The 21,089-nt window shown below is 33.4% G+C and overlaps 2 protein-coding genes across 17 annotated transcripts in view; both read left to right on the top strand.

Moving 5' to 3' along the window:
- LOC139510179 (histone-lysine N-methyltransferase 2C-like) overlaps positions 1 to 5,752 on the top strand; it is a 75,704-nt gene extending 69,952 nt beyond the window's left edge. For all 16 annotated transcript variants that reach the window (XM_071296564.1, XM_071296560.1, XM_071296563.1 and 13 more), the window contains 2 exons: positions 195 to 2,980; positions 5,410 to 5,752. In XM_071296564.1, the coding sequence (XP_071152665.1) occupies positions 195 to 2,347 (2,153 nt within the window). In that variant the 3' untranslated portion in view covers positions 2,348 to 2,980; positions 5,410 to 5,752. The remainder of the gene's footprint in view (positions 1 to 194; positions 2,981 to 5,409) is intronic.
- A 12,793-nt stretch (positions 5,753 to 18,545) lies between these two features.
- Positions 18,546 to 21,089, top strand: part of LOC139510191 (electrogenic aspartate/glutamate antiporter SLC25A13, mitochondrial-like) — a 32,509-nt gene continuing 29,965 nt past the window's right edge. Inside the window, exons 1-3 of the mRNA XM_071296642.1 lie at positions 18,546 to 18,647; positions 18,758 to 18,853; positions 20,072 to 20,125. Coding sequence (XP_071152743.1) covers positions 18,633 to 18,647; positions 18,758 to 18,853; positions 20,072 to 20,125 — 165 coding nt within the window. The 5' untranslated portion in view covers positions 18,546 to 18,632. The remainder of the gene's footprint in view (positions 18,648 to 18,757; positions 18,854 to 20,071; positions 20,126 to 21,089) is intronic.

Below are 21,089 nucleotides of genomic sequence, written 5' to 3'. Positions count from 1 at the left end.
AAAGCCTTGAGACCATCTTTTCCACTAATGGTTTTATTTCCCTTATTTATACACTATAATATATTAACAGTCTTTTAAAATACTTGTTTTTTTTTAACAGAGCAACAAACATCCTTAATAGGAAATCTTAGTTCAAACTCAACTTAAAAAACATATTTCAAGAGACATTATTAAAGAAGAATTTTTATTTTCAGGTCCTGCACATAATCAAGCTCCTTTGGAACCAAGGCCTCCTGTTCATTTCACACCACAGTCAGAAACAGAAAAACGTATCATGGAAATTCTTGAAAGTACAGCAGGACTACACCGTAGACAACAGGAAGAGAAACAAGAGACAGAGAAAGAATCGAGTAAGCCTGGTACCCCAGGTAAATCTGTAGCTCAAAAAGAGACAAAAATTGAGACAACACATAGTGCAGCAAACACAGCCACTACACCCTCCTCAACACCTGAACCATCAGCGGCTAGTTCTAAAAATAGTGATCAACCATTAGCATCTAAAGTTGTTCAGGGTACAGGTTCTAATTTGAATTTACCATCAAGTGCAGAACTGTCAAGAGAGTCAGAAGATTCACAAGATTCTGAACCTATTTTACCTATGAATGTAATGATACATCAGCAAAGCATGCCACATAGGGTAACAATGCCACAGATGTTTAATGCTTCTGGTGTGCCACAAACAGCTGTTTCAAAACCAGAAAGTCAACAGTTATCTGATATGATTCAGACAGAGGAAACCTCTCGATCAAGTTCAAATAGCCCAAGAGTTTTACCCCAATCAAACAGTCCCAGAATTCCTACTCCACAGTCTTCAGACATGATGAGATCAACTTCGGGAAGTCCACGAATTCTACCAACTCAGGATGGAGCAAGATCCACTTCCAGTAGTCCAAGAATTCCTCAGTCACCAAATCAGCGACCCCCTCCTGATTTGTATCGTCAAGGTGTACCTTATCGTCATCCTCCAGTTCCTGAAGGCTATAGGTCAGGGTCTACAAGTCCAAGGGTATTGGATGCTTCTTTACAGAAATCCGCCACAAGCCCAAGAGTTTCTAATGCACCATCTCCAAAAGATATTCAAAGAACTATCCCTAGTCCTCGAATGGACCCACAGAGACCAGGATCAGCAAATTCTGATAGTTCAAGAACAGGAAGTCCTAGAGTACCACCAAGTATCTCACCAGCAGGACATATGCACTTCTCTGCTGATCCACAACATCAGGGTATGCCTGGAATTCAACAATCTCATTTTATGTCAAGAACTTTACCTCATCAGATACCACCTCGTGGGAAATCACCTGGAAGGGTTTCTCCAAGGCAGTCTCAGCCTTCACCTATTTCAGATACCCAAATGATGTCACAATCTCAAATGTTAACACAGTTTCCTGGTAGAAAGTCACCAGGACAAGGCTTTGCGCCTAATTCTATGGGAAGAGGTATGCCTCCATACCCACCGTCTACTCTGCCTGTAAGTTTTCATAATCAAGGTACCAGTAATGCATTCAGACCGGGAATGATGCAACACTCTGCTCCAAATAGATTTCAACAGCAACCTAATTTTCGACCTCAGTTTTCCTCAGAACAACAACAGAGACCAATGTCACAGAGGTATATGTATCCATACCCACAATCTGTGACTTCCTCATTAGCAGAATCAACTTTAGCTCAACTACCAAGGTTTACAGCCAAGGTAACATCAGCTGAGTCGGGTACTTCTCCGACAAGTCAGTCTGCACCAGCGTTATCTTCAGGAAATCAACCATCAGCAGGAACTTCAGAGTCGGAGCAGACTGGTTTTAACCCATCTGAACCAGCAATTCCTGGATTAAGACAAGATAAAAATAGCTTAAATCCTACTGAATCTGCTATACCTAGATCATCTCATCATATACAACAGTCATATATTCCTCAAAGTACAACAAACATACCACCAAATTCCAATCAAAATGTGTTACCCACTTCTGTACAAATGTCACAGACTCCAATGGGTTCTTTACAGACAAGTACAACATACTCAGCTATGGGGACAATTTCACATGGACAAATCCCATCAACCAAAGTGTTTGTTTCATCTTCACAGTCCATTGTCTCTACATCACAACTAATAGAAGGGCAAAGCAATACAACTTCTAGTCATAGTATTAGTCAAACTACCACTTCATCCAGTAACGAAAGCAGTCATAAAGAGATTACTTCAGGTACAGAGGAAAGTAAACAGTTGTCTGTTAGTAATACGACTGTTAATGAGACTAGTCAAGCACCAATGACATCAGGGGTTTCAACAAATTCATCCAATCAGACGTTAGAATCTAAGGATGTGGTTAAGGAGGAAAACTCTTCTCAATAATACTCGGCTAAATGTGTTGTTCATCTGAAACTATTATGTGATTACGGTTTAAACAGTTTAAAAAAGAAATAATAGTATTAGGATTAGAAAAGACATTATCTCATCTTTTAGTTCTAAAAGCAATATTTCAAATTTAAGATGGGATCTCATAGACTACACATTAAAAGGCAACTATATATGTTTGTGAATAGGATGTAGTGAGTTATTTGGACATATTAAATGGCACAAATGTTTGTGAATAGGATGTAATATACTGTTTGAATCAAAAGAAGGAGAATTTTAATGTTTATGTCATTTTATATATTTATTATTACAATGAATTGGAAAAAATATACCATGTGTGTTGGATCTGATTGTTGACCACATTGCAAGGACCTTGAAGTGCATAACTCAGTGCTGAATGGTTACATAAGTGCTGCGTTAATCTAGAATTTAAGGATTTATAAATGCATTTCAAGTGATGTGTTTGAATTAGACTATAAAAAGCTACAGTTGAAGAAGTCAATTTCAAAGAAATATTCTCAACACGTTTAAATTCAAAGGACTAGTCAGTTCTGTGTATTTTCTTGATGACATGTCATATTAAACAGAAAATTCCTCGACTTCATATGGGATGTAGTTTTTTGTCTGCAGGTAAGACTTTATTAGTAGATCATCAGCACATATAGACATTAAATGATGTATCATACACACACATAGTCTAAAAAGTAAAGAACCAAATGAAAAAAAAACTACTAATGTAGCTTTAACAGTAGAGCAAGATTCCCACTAGAAATTCCTTTTGTCACCTCCAGTACTCCAGTACTCAAAACTGGGACCTCTATGTTCAAAATTGATGTTCTAACCAATTGAGCTAAAGAAGTACTTGTTTGGGGCCTGTCATAACATTGACATTCCATCTGGAAATTAAGAGACTTCTGAATTGAAAAGAGCACACAAAAAAGTGATAATTTTTGTGAAGCATTGTAATATTATAGTTTCACACTCACACACAAACTTCTTTTTGTACAGAAAAATATATATTACTTACTGCATACCAGATTTCTTTATTTGTTCATAAACAGTTTTTACTGTCTTTTTTTCTGTCTTGTATATAACAATTTATTTTGAAAAATACATTTTTAGAATTTAAATAAGTTTTATTCGTGTAGTTTTTATTTTTTTTTAAATCTGTAATAAAGGCATTTAAAATCAACCAGTTATGTTACCTTTTACAGTTCAAAAGTTTTATATTCCAGTCAAACTAAGATTTAACCTCAAACTAATTGCAACCGAAAATGCCCTTTATATACACAGAAAAAAGTCCCTTAAAATCTAACTTGAGGAAAACTCAAAATCAGCATTTTTTATTTCCTAGGGAATTTAACATTGGAAGGGGAGATAACTCTTGCAAAAATGAGTCTTTTTTGGTCAATATTTGGTTGTTTTTCTTGAATTTTTTTTAAAGTATAATACTTTGATGGGGCTATAAGTTTGTATTTGACTAAATTATATAATCATCTGCTTATGAAATGTACAAAACCAAAGTGTTATGGTAGTTTAATTTTTTTTTTGCATTTTTCATTAAAGAAATTTCAAATTTAAAGCTTTGTGACTATTTTGAAACAGTAATGTGAAAATTTGGTATTGTTTATATCTGTATATTATATTTTTCAGCAACTTACTTATCTAGATAAACTTTATACCACAAAATGAAGAATAAAATTGAGAAAGGAAATGGTGAATATGTCAAAGCGACAACCACCCGACCATAGAGCAAACAACAGCCGAAGGCAACCAATGGGTCTTCAATGTAGCGAGAATTCCCGCACCCGTAGGTGTCCTTCAGCTGGCCCCTAAAATATGCATAATAGTACAGTGATAATGGACGTCATACTAAACTCCGAATTATACACAAGAAACTAAAATTTAAAATCATACAAGACTAACAAAGGCCAGAGGCTCCTGACTTGGGACAGGCGCAAAATTGCGGCGGGGTTAAACATGTTTATGAGATCTCAAATACATGCTTAATTATTTTTATTAAATTTGAGATTCTTTACCTTGACATGTTGAAAAATTCAATAAATGGTCAACTAATGAATTACAAAATCTAAATTATAGCTTGATAAAAGATATGAAAACACCTTTAGAGTTGTTTGTCATACTCTAAAGACTACTAAAAAATCAAGAATCAATACATTCTGATGAATAGAAGTGGTAAAGTTATAATTTTATATCAATTTTTATTGATATTTCTGCCTTTTTTTGCAAGAGTTATCTCCCTTTTCAATGCAAATCTCCATAGGAATTTTAAATGGTGATTTTTTTTAGTCTTCCTCAAGTTAGATTTAATGGGACTTTTTTCTGTGTATATTTACTGTATAATGCTAAAGATTAAAACTTAAAAATTCTTCTGTTGCAATTACTTTCGGGTTAGGGTCAAATTTATGCTAGATTGACTGGACTATTGGTCGATTTGAAAATTTGCAGAAATATAAATTCTTGTAATGTTTTATAAAATTGAAAACTCTCTTAAAAAAGATTTTGTTTGGCAATGTCAGCAACTAGATCACTGGTGTAAATCATGCATTATGGAGATCCCTGATCTGTAATGACTGTCACAGAAATATTTGATTTTAGTAAATGCTTTATTAAATTCCACTCTTCTAGGCGAAAGGGGGCAAAATATGATGCCCTTGACTATCCATCCAACTGCTGTTTCTACTCTCTAATTTAAGTTTACCTCCTGCAAAATTTATGAAACTGATAAGCAATGCTAAGAACCAAAATTTGAAAACACAGTTCAAATTTGGGCAGTGAGTTAATTTATTCAGTATTACATAAGAAATAAACACAAAGCAGTGAAAATATGAACATGATGAAGAAAAAAAAACACATAAAAAAAAATACAGACGACTAGAACAATAGAACAGTTTAAAAACTAACTGTTAGTCATCAAATGCTATCAAAAAGTTTTTTCGAGTATGATTAATAAGCAAAGCAAGTATTACTAATATGAAAGTTCATTCCAAATGACATGAAATTAAAAAAAGAAGTAACAGTTTCTCTCTTTCTTTCAGCGTGAAATGGAAACTGCTGCAGATTCTCATTAACCATTAGATGACAAAGAAATAGTTGTTTGATAGAAATGTTGTATATGTATTATTTATGTTTGAAAAAGAAATTTGTATATTGTGTTTAAAAATTTATGCAAGAAAGAGATGTTTAACTTTTTAAAAATATTTAATGTGATTGTAGATATTTTTTCTCAGAGATGCTATACATTTTGTTTGTACATGGCTTTGTTTGTGATGAAATATATGTTTTTTGAGTAAGGAGATTATCATGCAAGGTAGTCTATTTGTGGTTATTTGTTTGTTATACATGTTTTTTGTATGATTGTCCTAGTAAATTTTAGTGATGTGCAAGTCTTTACATTTTATTAGTCATTACCATGTAGAATTAAAGAACCTTAGTGAGCACGCTCACATACCCCACGTCCCCACATTGTCATTGGAGAAATTAAATAAGTATAAGAAAAAAAAATTGTATAAGAAAAAATACTGAATAATAATTTCCTGTCAATATACACATCTACATAGTATGTCCTTATTATCTACAAAATTTCATGAAATTCTGTTGTGTGTTTTCAGAGGAGTTGAGATGACAAACTGTTGCAGAAGTACATTGAAGCAAATAAGTTCAAAGGGGCATAACTCCTAGAAAAAAAATTGAATCGTAATTTCCTGTTGATATGCACATCTACGTAGTATGTCCTTATTATCTGAAAAGGTTTCGTGAAATTCTGTTGTGTGGTTTGAGAGGAGTTGCGATGACAAACTGTTGCAGTAGTACATTAAAGTAAATAAGTTCAAAGGGGCGTAACTCCTAGAAAAAAAATTGAATCGAAATTTCCCGTCGATATGCACAACTACATAGTATGTCCTTATTATCTGAAAAGGTTTCGTGAAATTGTGTTGTGTGGTTTGAGAGGAGTTGCGATGACAAACTGTTGCAGTAGTACATTAAAGTAAATAAGTTCAAAGGGGCGTAACTCCTAGAAAAAAAATTGAATCATAATTTCCCGTCGATATGCACAACTACATAGTATGTCCTTATTATCTGAAAAGGTTTCGTGAAATTGTGTTGTGTGGTTTGAGAGGAGTTGCGATGACAAACTGTTGCAGTAGTACATTAAAGTAAATAAGTTCAAAGGGGCGTAACTCCTAGAAAAAAAATTGAATCATAATTTCCCGTCGATATGCACAACTACATAGTATGTCCTTATTATCTGAAAAGGTTTTGTGAAATTCTGTTGTGTGGTTTGAGAGGAGTTGCGATGACAAACTGTTGCAGTAGTACATTAAAGTAAATAAGTTCAAAGGGGCGTAACTCCTAGAAAAAAAATTGAATCGCAATTTCCCGTCGATATGCACAACTACATAGTATGTCCTTATTATCTGAAAAGGTTTTGTGAAATTCTGTTGTGTGGTTTGAGAGAAGTTGCGATGACAAGAAACAGGACTGACGGACTGACGGACGGACGGACGGGTCAAAAACATTATACCCTCCGCAACTTCGTTGCGTGGGGTATAATAAAGATATGTAACGGACGGGTCAAAAACATTATACCCTCCGCAACTTCGTTGCGTGGGATATAATAAAGATATGTAATTGCCAATGAGACAGGAATCCAAACTATTTTGGCTTTTGCAAAATAAGGAATCTGTCCTTTCATCATGGTGGTAAGTTTTTCAGTTCAAAATCTCTTCCAATTTGAAATGTGACAAGAGGATTTCAGCATTTTCATGCCATATATTGTCACTAATTTAAATCTCTGCCATGCATTTTGGAGGAATATTGGTTTATGTCTATCCATCAGTCAGTCAGTCTGTCTAGCAGTTATTATTGATTACATACCTTATATATTTAGATATAGGAATATGTGGTATGAGTGCCAATGAGACAACTCTCCATCCAAGTAACAATTTATAAAAGTAAACCATTATAGGTCAAGGTACGGCCTTCAACACAGAGCCTTGGCTCACACCGAACAGCAAGCTATAAAGGGCCCTAAAAATTACTAGTGTAAAAGCATTCAATGATCTTCAATATTCTGTTCTCTCTTACATATTGATTTTTTGCAGTTTCTAAAAGCAACAAATGAATTTCTTTGTATGAGGAAGTGTGGCAATGCTCATACAAAATAGTACAGTTTTACAAAAGGAAAAAACCTGAAGCATTTTCACAAAAATATAGATGGGGTTAATTATGTTTATGAATACTCAAAAAGAGAGGCAAAAGATACCAAACACATTCAAACCCATATAAATAAAACAAACAACAACGCCATGGCAACAGCAAATGATAAACAACCATACACAAATTAAAAAAACAGATCCAGCAACAGAAAGCCCCGCCAAAAACCAGATGGGTGGTCCCAGGTGCTTTGGAAGGGTAAGCAGATACTGCTCCAAATATGGCATAGTTTGTGTTGTTCATGTAAGAACATATCTGGTGGTTAGTCTTACATTGGTAGGTCATATTCAGAGAAAAGAGGAGGGGATAGAATGAAGACAAGCAGAACATATCCGTCATCTGTGAAAATGGTTAACCAACTTGTGATGATGTCCATAAAATTTATAAAGGAGAGACTTCATCTTCACCCCTTGTAACATTTTGTTAAGCTGCTTGAGTGAGTAGCAATCCTCCATCATGGAAATCATGAAACGAAATGTAGGTTCTGGAATATAGTATCAACTTAGATATATTTATTCACATGTAGAATGCTGGAATGTTGCTACATGGAAATGGAAAGTTCAATTGGGAGGATGAAATCATATCTCTTTTTTTTTTTTGCATAATTTAGTTTTCAAGCAACCCTTGTTATGAGGGGGCAAGGGGGGTTCCAATAACAGCAAAACAGTAAATTGATTTGGCTTATAACAGATAACAAGGAATTGAAAAGGGTCAATAACATAACAGTAAATGAAATCTTAAAATCAGTCCGGCCCAGGACCAATACAGTAGATCTTATTATATAACTGGTTGCATGGATCTAGCTAGGCCTTATAACTAAACAGACACATATATATTCACTTATTTACAGGACATTTTGTCGAGAAATTAAATTGAAACTGTTAAAGACACATTATTATTTGCAGCGACAATGGTGGGCTTCACTTTTCACTATGTGAACCAGTTAAAAAGCTTTTAAATATGATAGTCAGGGTTCTCTTTCATGTAAATAAATATGAGGAGGAGTAGCACTTCTAAATGTGAATGCTAAAAGCAAACGAAGTCGATGTTGTGTAATTCCCACAGGCAATATTTCACTCACATGCTCAAACAAATGATACAAATATTCTGTTTTTGTATTTTGTAAACGAGTATAAAAGGAGGTGTGGTATGATTGCCAATGAGACAACTCTCCAAAAGAGAAAAAAAGACACAGAAATTAACAACTATAGCTCATCATACCGCCTTTGACTATGAGCAAGCCAATACTGCATAGTCAAATATAAAAGGCCTTGAAATGACAAACAAAAAACAATTCAAACGAGAAATTAACATCCGAATTTATCTACAAAATAATGAACAAAAACAACCACTGAATTACAGGTACCTGACTTGGGACAGGCACATACAGAATATGGCGGGGTTAAGCATGTTGGTTGGTGCCAATTAACTCTTCCTTAACCTTGGACAGTGGTGTAACAGTACAACATAACGTTTATTATTTGGTGATTTAATTAAAATTATATACGGTGTATCAATGCTTTTTTTTATAACAAAATCCATATGATAAGTTATTGTAAAAGTTATAAGTAAATTTTAGTCAAATTTTATACACATTGTTATTTCTATAAATCATAATTTGTACAAAAAATGTGTACAAAGTCAAAACACAAATTATAATTTGTAAGAAAAATGTGTACAAAGTAAAAAACAAACTATAATTTGTACAAAAAATGTGTACAAAGTCCAAATACAAACTATAATTTGTACCTTTTTTGTACAAATTGTAATTTGTACAAAATTACACATCTAAAACATGTTCACAGACACTGGAATTTATTACAAAAAATAATAATAATGTATACTGGACCCGACTGTTTTTAAATATGTTTATGTGATGTATGTTACTGGAATCCTTCTGCAAATACGTGACCTCCATATTACTAGTGGAAAGACCCCAATAGTGATAATAAGAAGATGTGGTATGTGTGTCAATGAGACAACTCTCCATCCAAATCACAATGTTCAATTTTCTTCAATTTCTACTGAAGATTGGCTGTCAAAATGGTAACATTAAAAATTTCAATAACAGTTAACAGCAAATACAATCTCACAATAACAGATAACAATAAAAATAATAGTCCTATAACAGCTAACAAGGAATGAGACAATAACAGCTAACAGTAAATATATTTTCAGAAAAACAGATAACAAAGAATTAAATTACCCCGTAACAGCATAACAGTTTAACCCCTTGCCCCCCCTCATTAAAAATCATACAAGACTAATAAAGGCCATGCAAAGGCTCCTGACTTGAGAAAGGCGCAAAATTGCAGCATTTTTATGAGATCTCAACCCTCCCCTATACCTCTAGCCAATGTAGAAAAAACAAACGCACAACACTACGCATAGTAAAACTCAGTTTAAGAGATGTCCGAGTCTGATTTCAGAATCCATGGAGAACGTACTATAAAAAATTCATAAAATTGTATGTTATACTTGTATGTATTGTAAATATAAGATAATGTCTTCAACATTTATTATTTAGTACATATTACTAGTCCCATCGAACATTGCTGTTTTTCATGTAACAATAACGCAATGTAACCGTAGCCTCAATAATTATTGTTACATTCGTAATTAATCGGTTCCTTATCCAACCATGCATTCCGGCATTAAGTCCCCAATGTAACAATAATATTTTTATTATTGTTACATTTCCATGTAACCGTAACCAGTGCCTACAAACCGTTTCACAAGTGATATCGGATATGTTCCTTACGTCGTAACTACAATTCCCTTCCCTTTCATGAATGTGACCTACCGAATTAGACTATTTACCGGATTTGTTATCACATAAGCAACACGACGGGTGCCATATGTGGAGCAGGATCTGCTTATCCTTCCATAACACCTAGTTTTTGATGGGGTTCGTGTTGTTTATTCTTTAGTTTACTATGTTGTGTCATGTGTACTATTGTTTGTCTGTTTGTCTTTTTCATTTTTAGCCATGTCATAGTCAGTTTGTTTTAGATTTATGAGTTTGACTGTCCCTTTGGTATCTTTCGTCCCTCTTTTATCCCTCTTAATAGACAAAATGCTTGTATCGTTGGTCATTCTTTCTTTTATGAAACAAAGCAGTACCACTTTCAGGTTGTTTTTTAGTTTTAATCGCGAATACTCGTGTCAAAAGAAGAAAAGTCAAATGTTTTTAATTAAACTTTTGCAAGATGGAAGAGCATTAGATTGTATGTACACCAAAAGATCTTTGGTATTTTTTAACCCTCACCCTAACTTAGGACTTCTGTATCAGTCTTAAACCACGGAGAACTGTCCACAATGAACATTCAGCTATATGGAAATGAAACCTGTAATAATTTGTTATAAAAAAAGTAATTAATTTCATAATGGGCAGAACACACCTTCAAAATGTATGCAAACTTTATGTGAACTTTCAAGGAACTGGATTGAAAAGTGTATAGGATATGTGTGGTTACACAAAATAAATCGGGGGCGGATCCAATCATTTTGAAAGGAGGGTTCCAAATACATGTCCCCATTCAACTGCATTGATCATTCAAAAAAAGGGGGGTCCAACCCCGGAATGTGTAAAGATTTATTGGCTCTGGGTTGAAAACTAGCAGGAGTTCCTAACAGTAACACGAAATATTTACTCACTGTTACTCACTCAAATGCCTCATATCATCGTTCTATAAGCTGGTTTTGGCACTTCTTGTTAAAGCTAAACATGAGATTCATCTCCAGAAAAATGAATTTTGTCAATGTGATATGTGTAGTGAAGAAAATGACTGCACGAAGTGGTTGATATTGTTTTTTAACTTAACAATGTGCAAGTTTTAGAACTTTTCTGCATGCGGAGATTGATAGTGGCTATTTAACCATATTATGGCTAAGATAATAATATTTAATGGCCTTTTAACCACTTATTGTATAAGTTATAGTTATCTATAATGTAGAACATTACTGTCTAAAGAGGTTGATAGTGTGACTTCTCTTCCAGATGTACATGTAACCTATAATTGCTAACATCCACTTTATTTGAACTTTGGTGGATAGTTGGTAATCGTACTTCATCACCAACAGGTCTTCATTGTAGCGAAAAATTCCCGCACTCGGAGGCATCCTTAAGCTGGCCCCTAAACAAATATATACTAGTTCAGTGATGAGGGCCCTCATGGGGTTTTTGATTATGTGATTACTTGGCCGTTTTTATAATGATTATTTGATTATTAAGCCAAATATTTCATGATTATTTGATTACCTAGGACTGTTTTTAGTTTATGATTATTTGATTACTAAAGATAAGCAAATATTTAATGATTATGTGATTATATTGGCAAAAAAATGGTGATTATGTGATTACTAGGACCCCCCCATGAGGGGCCTCAGTGATAATCAACGCCATACTTATTTCCAAATTAAAATTTCAAAAACTAAAATTAAAATAATACAAGACTAACAAAGGCCATGCAGAGGCTCCTGACTTGGGACAGGCGCAAAAATGCGGCGGGGTTAATTAAACATGTTTATGAGATCTCAACCCTCCCCCTATACCTCTAGCCAATGTAGAAAAGTAAACGCATAACAATACGCACATTTAAAGTTCAGTTCAAGAGAAGTCCGAGTCTGATGTCAGAAGATGTATAAACCAAAGAAAATAAACAAAATTACAATAATACATATATAACAACAGACTATACTAGCAGTTAACTGACATGCCAGCTCCAGACTTCAATTAAACTGATTGAAAGATTATGATTTCATCATATGAATATCAGGCACAATCCTTCCCGTTAGGGGTTTAGTATCTTACCATCCCTAAATTAGCCAAATGAATTTCCTACAGATAAATTGAATATACAAAAAAAAAGATATTTCAGTTTCTCACGGGAAACTGCACATAAACATTTCCGACAAAAGGGACTATTTTTATTCCATATTTTTAATTTTCCTTTTTCGATTGTGATGTTCCTCTTATCTCGTCTTATACAATGCTTATTTCCCCCAAACTCGATTGCTTTCAATGTCACGGTCGCTAGTGACGTTTTGGAATTTTAAGTAAACGTAATTTACGTAATACTGGTAAACTACAGTTTCAATGATTTCGTTTCCACAAGTAACTTATAACCTTTACCAAATTCTTTCATGGATACAAAGATTTGGTTAGAAAGTTCGACTTACTGTACCTGTATAATTTTAGTATATATATTTCAATAAATTTCAAAAAGACGGTACCTATTTTGTGTACTTAATTCCTCTGACATTTTTCATCCAAGATCTTTTAACTGCAAAGGAAATGTGTTCATCTATCAAATCTGCGAACCTCCCATTACAGATTTCTCATTGTATTTTCAAAATACATTATAAGACTATTAAATTTTTCAATTGTTTGATAATTATTATATACTACCAGGCCATTTGAGTCTTTGACCTATCTTTATAATAAAGAAATCAAATACTAATCGGAGCTTACAGCAGCCGAACATCATTAACTAATATGCAATTGATAAAGAAGATAATATGTCTGCCAATACAAGGACTGATGACAAAAACATATGTACAAAAGATGACGATAGGCTAACGAAGTAGTTTCTAAGCCCCCACAAACTGAGGCAAAATTCATCATTTCCTAAGTCTATTAAAATATTCAATTTTAAGCTGTTTTTCTTTCAAAAGGAAAATATATTTCTGATATAGTTTTAACTTCTGATAAGTCAGTATAGTAACTCCTTAAAATGAATGATCACTTGGTAAATTTCTTATAAAATCCATAATAGGCGAGTGATACGAGAGCCAAATTTACATTTTTAATGCACCTACCTAACACACGGCTAAATTATATATCACTGGAAAGCTAAGAATGTGTCCTTTCCAAATATCCCGGTCGTCAAAAGAAATTATGGTGCATTTTTTTTTAAATCGAGGTCAAAGGTCATGGGTGTAATTTCAATTCACGGATACTTCCAGTAGTAAAATCGAGTCAAAACAAATGCAAAAACGAAACAATTTTGTAGGAATGCTGTATTACTGTTGGAAAAATATAATTCTATCATAGTATTAATTAATTTTGGTTGATTTTAACGGTAACGCATGTTACGTAACGTTTTCTCCCGGAGTCTTTGAAAATCAATCATTAAGTCACACTAATGTTTCTGTAGTCGCCCTTGCATTATCTAAATCTGATAATACCCCCATATCATATGATTGCACGTATTTACAAACCGATATATCTGCAAATTTGATATAAATAACCCGAAGCAAAATATTTGATGCAAGGGAAAATATAGCATATGACGTATTTTTGATTGTTTAGAAAAGTCCCACGATGAGCTGTACATTAAAATTTAGGAAGCGTATGGTCTCCTGTTAGTTTGAAAGCCTGCCAACCGCTTCAAGATCAGACAACCATAGGGCAGATTTTTTTATTATTGTAGTGCAATATGTTGAGTCTGTATCATACCGCAATTTCATTTACATCACTAAATCAGATATGATAAGAGTACTAACTAACATTACTAGAATGAGTAAAGTGCTACTAGTATATTTATATGAACAAATTGACCAATTTTAATATAAAACATCACAAGGCAAATAAGATCACTCATTGTAAGTCAAACTGTGTTTGATTTTACTTTAGTCGGCCGCCGTGTATTTTTAGATATCTAATTAATCAAACAACACTTGACAAAGTAGTTTGTACTTTTTTTTAGATAACGCTAGTGATGACTTTCGGCTACTTTGGCACTTAGTATTACTTTTTTATATCTTGTTTCACCGCTTCAAACGAAGGACAAGGTTATCCTAATATTGAACCTTTCATTTGGCTTCCTTATATTAAAATCCCGTTAGCGTATAACCTAAATGATCGAAACGTCGAACCAATGGGATGTTGAACCATTTAGGCGTCGGAATATTGCGATATCGGCATATTATAGCTTCATTTTAACTTCTAATCTCATCGTTCTTATCGGTCAACATATCCATACACAGACAACTTCCTTGGCATGGACATATATTAGTACAACAGAGGTTTTGCTCAAAGCGGACACAAGATCTACTATATACAAATTGAATTAAAAATTGGGAATGGACAAGAGGGATTTGTCAAAGAGACACCAACCCGTTCAAAAAGCGGGCAACGGCCGAAGACCACCACAGGGTCATCAATGCAACAAGAAACTCCAAAACCCGGAGGGGTTCTTCAGCTGGCCCCTAAACAAAAATGTACTAGCTTGAAATGATAATGAACGTCATACTAAGCTTCGAAATATACTCAAGAAATTAAAATAAAAAATCATACAAAACTAAGAAAGGCCAGAGACTCCTGACTTGGGACAGGCGCAAAATTGCGGCGGGGTTAAACATGTTTTTTTGAAATCTCAACCCTCCCCCTATACTTATACCAATGTGTGAACAGATAAAATCTTGTAGAAAGTTGGATGACATCATACCGGACGGATGTTGCCTTTTAGCCAACCAATGTCATACGGAGAACTTTTATTGTGCCATCATCCAAAAGACATTCACAGAAATGTTTTTAAAGAAGGTGGAATAATTTCAATTGAATAATCCAGTGAAATGTTTTTAGATAATGGATATTCATCTGATTGGATTACAACTTTACCCTATATCTGCTTCCGTAAAATACTAGTAGCTGCAAAAAGTGCTTGCAACCAATTTCGCAGTCACTGCTCAGATCTTTAAATTTGACAGACTGTATATCACAGTCATTTTAAACGGGTAATTTTCCGTCATTTAATACGGAATAGGACAAAATTATAGAGCTACTGTATACAATATTGGACGTAGCTTGACCTTGTTGAGGCTGTATACATGTAACTATAAATTGACCATATATTTTTAGTTTTGTTGAAGCTGATAATATGTTGTGTAGTTTTCTCGGCGGCGATCCTCGGGCAGATATTAAGCCCGGTTAACTGTACAGGCACGTCATCTTTAATCGTCGAAATGTTAGTAAAAGCTGTTTTATGTTCAGAATTAAATAGCTCTTTACTTTCTGGTTTAAAATTTTGTAGCAAATATTTAGCGATGCAAGCTCGATGGTATAAAAATTTAATAGTAAAATTATCACGAGTTATTTTGTAAATCAGATCATTGTAGGAGATAATGTAGTAACACTCAATACAGCTTGAGTTTGCTCTTCAGAGGATACCTTAGTATGAAGTTGTGTAACTTGCTCATAGGCTTTATACATTTGCAAAATATACAACTTAAACAGACAAATAAGAATGAGTTTTAGATCTACTGCCCTCGTTGATATATGAGAAGAGACTGGTCGGTAGAATTGGTACATGTAGTACAAAGTCTTTGTACAGACAAAACAGAAGATGATAGGTTGTGCTTACTTTTGAAATATTTATAGCAACTCTTATGATATTTTGTATTTTCAAATGGGATGTTTTCATTTTTTTGTTCATATTAATCATGTTAATCGACCAGTCTTCTGTAAACTTCATCTTTTCGTTTTCCCACTGCGGCGATACAGCTGTATTTTCATTTAAGTGTTTAACTACATTGTTTCTATGTAGTGAATACATACATGACAGACTATGCATCTGTGTCAATCAATGGATAGTTTTTGCTTTTTAGCATAGGAAGGGTTTCATTGTGAACTGGACTGTGAAAATTTGACACGACTCGGAAGAGTTTCGACAATTTTCCGATACGATTCCTTATTTAGAAAGGGGTGAATTCTACAGAACTCAAAAACTATGTTTTACTTCGATTTGATCTTAATTTCGGACGATTTTATATCTATTTAAGCTACAATGAAGTTAAAGATGGAAATAGAACCGTTTAAATATGATTTATCGTACTCTAATAGCACTATTAAGTACACGGAAATCGACTAATATATTCAGTAAGAAAACGATAACGAAATAGATAAGGGATTCCGGAAACTATAGTGATTTTACCCAACATCATAAACTTACAGAAATTCGTGATTTTAAGAAATTTTAAGATAAAGTCTTGATCTTGAATGAAAAAACGATAACTGATGAGTAATTTGGTGTGTTCTAAAACGGATATAGTGCAAAAGCATTTAATACAAATTTAATTGTAGATCCGAAAAGGTCAGGATTATGAAAATTTTCGTACAAAATGTCAAATATTTAGAAGGAATGCAAAAGCATGCGGACTTACAGTTGTAAATATTGTTTTTCATTATTTTAAGAATCTAATTCACTTAATTATTCTGTCTAAAAGAAGAGATACAACTAATTTCCTTTGCTTGAAAAACATGTCATAATTTTATAATTTTCAGCTAATTTCTGAAATAAACGTCAATTTTACAAAAACTGCACCGTACGATTTTGTGACGACCGGGCAAAAATCAAAGTTAAATCATTATTCGTTCATTTAAAAAAGAAATTAGCCGTGTGTTAGGTGGGTGCATTAAAGTCCTTAACTAGACGTCTTTTTCAAATATTACACTCGCCTATAAGAGTTTCAGAGAGTTTAATGTTTAAAAACAAGACTAAAACTCTAAAAAAAAAAGGTTTACAAATTTCTTGTAGAATGGATTATATGTCTCTGGTGGTCGTTAAAGTTATTTGGTTATCCTCCTTTAGGATGTCCTGTTCTCAGTGCAATGATATATAGTTGACATGAATTGCATGTCCGGGGATACACGTACACATATTGTAATACATACTAGTAACATAAAACGGAAAATTGATACAAAGAAACAATATCATTTATCCTAAGAAGATAAGTAAACATTTCAGCTGGATGCAAGTCTTGCCGGATACAGCATAAGGATATACATGTATCTGGAGATACCATAGTGCACTATTTTCTTATTTAATATACAGACAAAACAATAAGAAATAATGGTATACAGACTGAAACAGGTATGCACAGTGTAATTTTAATTCTGAGAATTTCTTTGTAAAAAATGACATAAACAAAGAGCCTGATAAAGAAAGGACAGAAGTGCACCGTGACAATGTAATTTCTATAAAAAATAAAGATACACGGGGTATAACTACCGTTGTACTGCCCGACAAGTAGAACAAACTATTATATATTCAAAATACAGTGATGTGTCCATAAAAGGAGGACACACAGTAATACAAATCGGACATGGGGTAAAATTGTTTATCAGGTCAACATTTTAAATATCTGCCCTGAAATTTCAGACAACCCTTTGTTGGGTTGCTGCCCCCGTTTGAATTGCACGGTAATTTTAAGGAAATTTTGCCGTTTTTAGTTATTATCTTGAATATAATTATAGATAGAGATAAAACTGTAAACAGCAATAATTTTTAGCAAAGTAAGATCTACAAATTAGTCCTCATGACAAAAATGGTCAATTTACCCCGTCAGTTTTTAACAATTAATGATTTTCATAAATTTTATAAATTTTTGTAAATTTTTACAAAATATTTTCCACTGTTATTACTGAGCCAAGCTCATTATAGATAGAGATAATTGTAAACAGCAAGAATGTTCAGTAAAGTAAGATCTACAAGCACATCACCATCACCAAAACACAATTTTGTCATGAATCCATCTGTGTCCTTTGTTGACCAAGGTGAGCGACACATGCAGGCTCTTCAGAGCCTCTAGTAGTTTTTTTTTGCTTTATGACTTCTTACTCTTTAGTATCTGCAATCATGTCGGCAGGTGAAATCATTGGATATACATTTTGATCATGCTTTGCCTTTAATTTCAGTAATTGAATATACTAATTAAAAAGAAACGAGTATTCAGTGCAAATTAATGGAAGAAAAATATTCAAAATTTGTTAACGGGTGCCAAATTTGTTAACAGACGCATATGGTGGATCTGTCTCTTTTAAAAGTTTATATGTATATTACAATAAAAATTTGACTTTGTTAAAAAATTGACATTTAAGAAAAACGTCAATTTAGCACGGATAACAACAGACTTTTGGAACCTCTCGGTAATGTTCACTGCTTTACATTGCTTTGGGTTTTAGTCAGACCTTTTCGGTGTATGTTTACATCTATTTGTGTCCGATAAGTCCAGAAAACCCTGGCAAAGTTTCCAAAAAATAATGGTCAACTTAAATGTGAGCAAAACACGGTCTTTATATCAATCTGATTATATTTTTTCTGTATAAAGTATTGTTTTATAGCAGAAGTATGATTTATCATTGACATGTTATCGTTTTTTTTCCAGGATGATGTTTTTAAAATCAAATCGCCGGCTGCAGCACTTTCGAAAATCTTGCCAGTACGAGTTCAACATGTCCAATGTGACATGAAAAGCAAAAAGGTGATTTTCTATATTTTATTTCGTAATTTACAAATCTAACTCTGTTTTTTGCTTGTATATATTTTGCATGAAAGATTTGAAACGTTGACTTTCAAAAAGTATTGCCAAGGACATTGAGTTATCTCCCCTTCTGCACTATTTGTCATGAACATGCATCTATTTCATGTACAATGAAATTTGAATAAATCTTGTTGTCCAAACCATTGCCATTTTGGTAAATATTTTGTTTTTTTCAACCGTAACAATATTTGACAGGACGCGGGAAGTCTGTTATTTTCTCATTTGCAAAAAAAAATTTCTCCAACATCCCAAGTAAAAATGTACACGGGTCACACCAGTTGGGTGATACATTGAACATGTTGAACCTTAGGAAAATTTGCCTTATGCACCAAAAATGTATTTCAATTGTGCATATTAGACTAGTAACATATACATTTTATTTCACATGCACTGATGCTGCATAAATGATAATTAGCTTTAAAATGAATCATCCATCAATGAGATGATTAGCTATACACCTTATCGCTATTTGTCCGCCATTACTGGATATCACACAGGTTCCCGTAAAATTTTGACATCATAAAGCAAAATATCTGACCCCACAATGGAAAAGTGATTGTTGTATGCGTCAAAAGTTCAAGCGGCTGGGTCAGCCGGGATTAGCAATAAGGTGTTTAGCAGCACCTCAAAAAGGTAGGTTCTGTGAAAAAAAGAAAACAAAATTGTGACAAAATTTTGTGTATTAGGTATGACCTAATATTTTTCTGTCTATGAAGAAATAACATTAAAAAAGTAGTGCACAATGAATATACATGTAGAGAACTATTTAAAAGTGAACACATTTTGAGGTTAGTTCCAAATGACTTAAAAAGCATTACATTCATTCCAATTTGATTAAATTCTAATTCCATTTTTGCAGAGTAAATCATGAATAAGTATTGAAGTCATGAACAAAGTACCAAGTAAAATAAGTCAATTATCAAAATTGCCAACTCAAAAAAGCACTATATCCCTTTCAAATAAACAGGTTATGTTTCAGATTAATTTGTTAGTCACTTGTTACTTTTTTAGGATCAAGGATGATAGTTTTTGTCATAACAGTGCAGTCAGAGTTGTCACTAGACAACTTAATATTTCTGTACATGTATAAAGGATGTTAAAAATCAGTATTGGTTGACAAATGTGTGGTATTGCATAATTCTACTATTGTATTTTTAGGTAGAGTTGCTGAAAAGGTCAGAACATGAACAACTGCGAGAAATTTTTGCAAAGGTATTTATCATTTAAGTAATTGTAAATAGCTAACAATTCCATTCTTATTGCTTGCACATTGACCATGTGTTAGGCTGGAGTGGTCATACACAAAACTTTATGAAGTAAAAATATTAATGCTATAATTTTTGTAAATGTCAATGTTGTAAATACACAAAAAAACAAATTTTGGTTCACTTTTGTTTTCTTAAATTATTTTGCTAAATTATCTGTTTACAATATTGTTAATTTTATGGATTAAAAAACCAAAGAAACCGTATACAGACTACAGTAAAAAAATCAACAAGACATGATCAACTTGAAGATTGACAAAGTCATTATTGTCAGTCAGATTAGTTGTAACTAGGTATAGGAAGATGTGGTGTGAGTGTAATTTATAAAAGTAAACCATTATAGGTCAATGTACGGCCTTCAACACAGAGCCTTGGCTCACACCGAACAAAAAGCTATAAAGGGCCCCAAAATTACTAGTGTAAAACCATTCAAACGGAAAAAAAATACAACGGTCTAATCTTATCAATTTATCTATATATAAAAAATGAGAAATTAGAAATACCTATAAATTACATAAACAAGCAACAACTACTAGGCCTAAAATAAAATATTGTTTGTTTCCCCAATCCCGACCGACCCTGCAAAAACAGTGCTTCTCATAAAATTTTATTGTCAAATTTAAGTTAAATATTATTTTATTCATTTCCGATTTTCAGGCTTGCAGGATCGTCCAATGTTGTTCAAGCTTTTTGGAAAAAATAAAATTATTTCCATACCTTCCTACCCACACCTGGCTTGGCAGGGTCGGGATTGGGGAAACAAACAATATATTGATTTAGGCCCTATACATCAGATTCCTGACTTAGGACAGGTGCAAACATTTGCCGCGGAATTAAACGTTTTAAAGGTACCAAACCTTCTCCCATTTTTCCGAAACAATAGTATAACATCACAACATAGAAAAACACAC

The sequence above is a fragment of the Mytilus edulis genome, chromosome 2 (genome assembly GCF_963676685.1).
Source record: "Mytilus edulis chromosome 2, xbMytEdul2.2, whole genome shotgun sequence".
Lineage (NCBI taxonomy): Eukaryota > Metazoa > Mollusca > Bivalvia > Mytilida > Mytilidae > Mytilus > Mytilus edulis.
The sequence above is the reverse complement of the archived record's forward strand: the minus strand, read 5'-3'. Positions and strand labels throughout refer to the sequence as shown.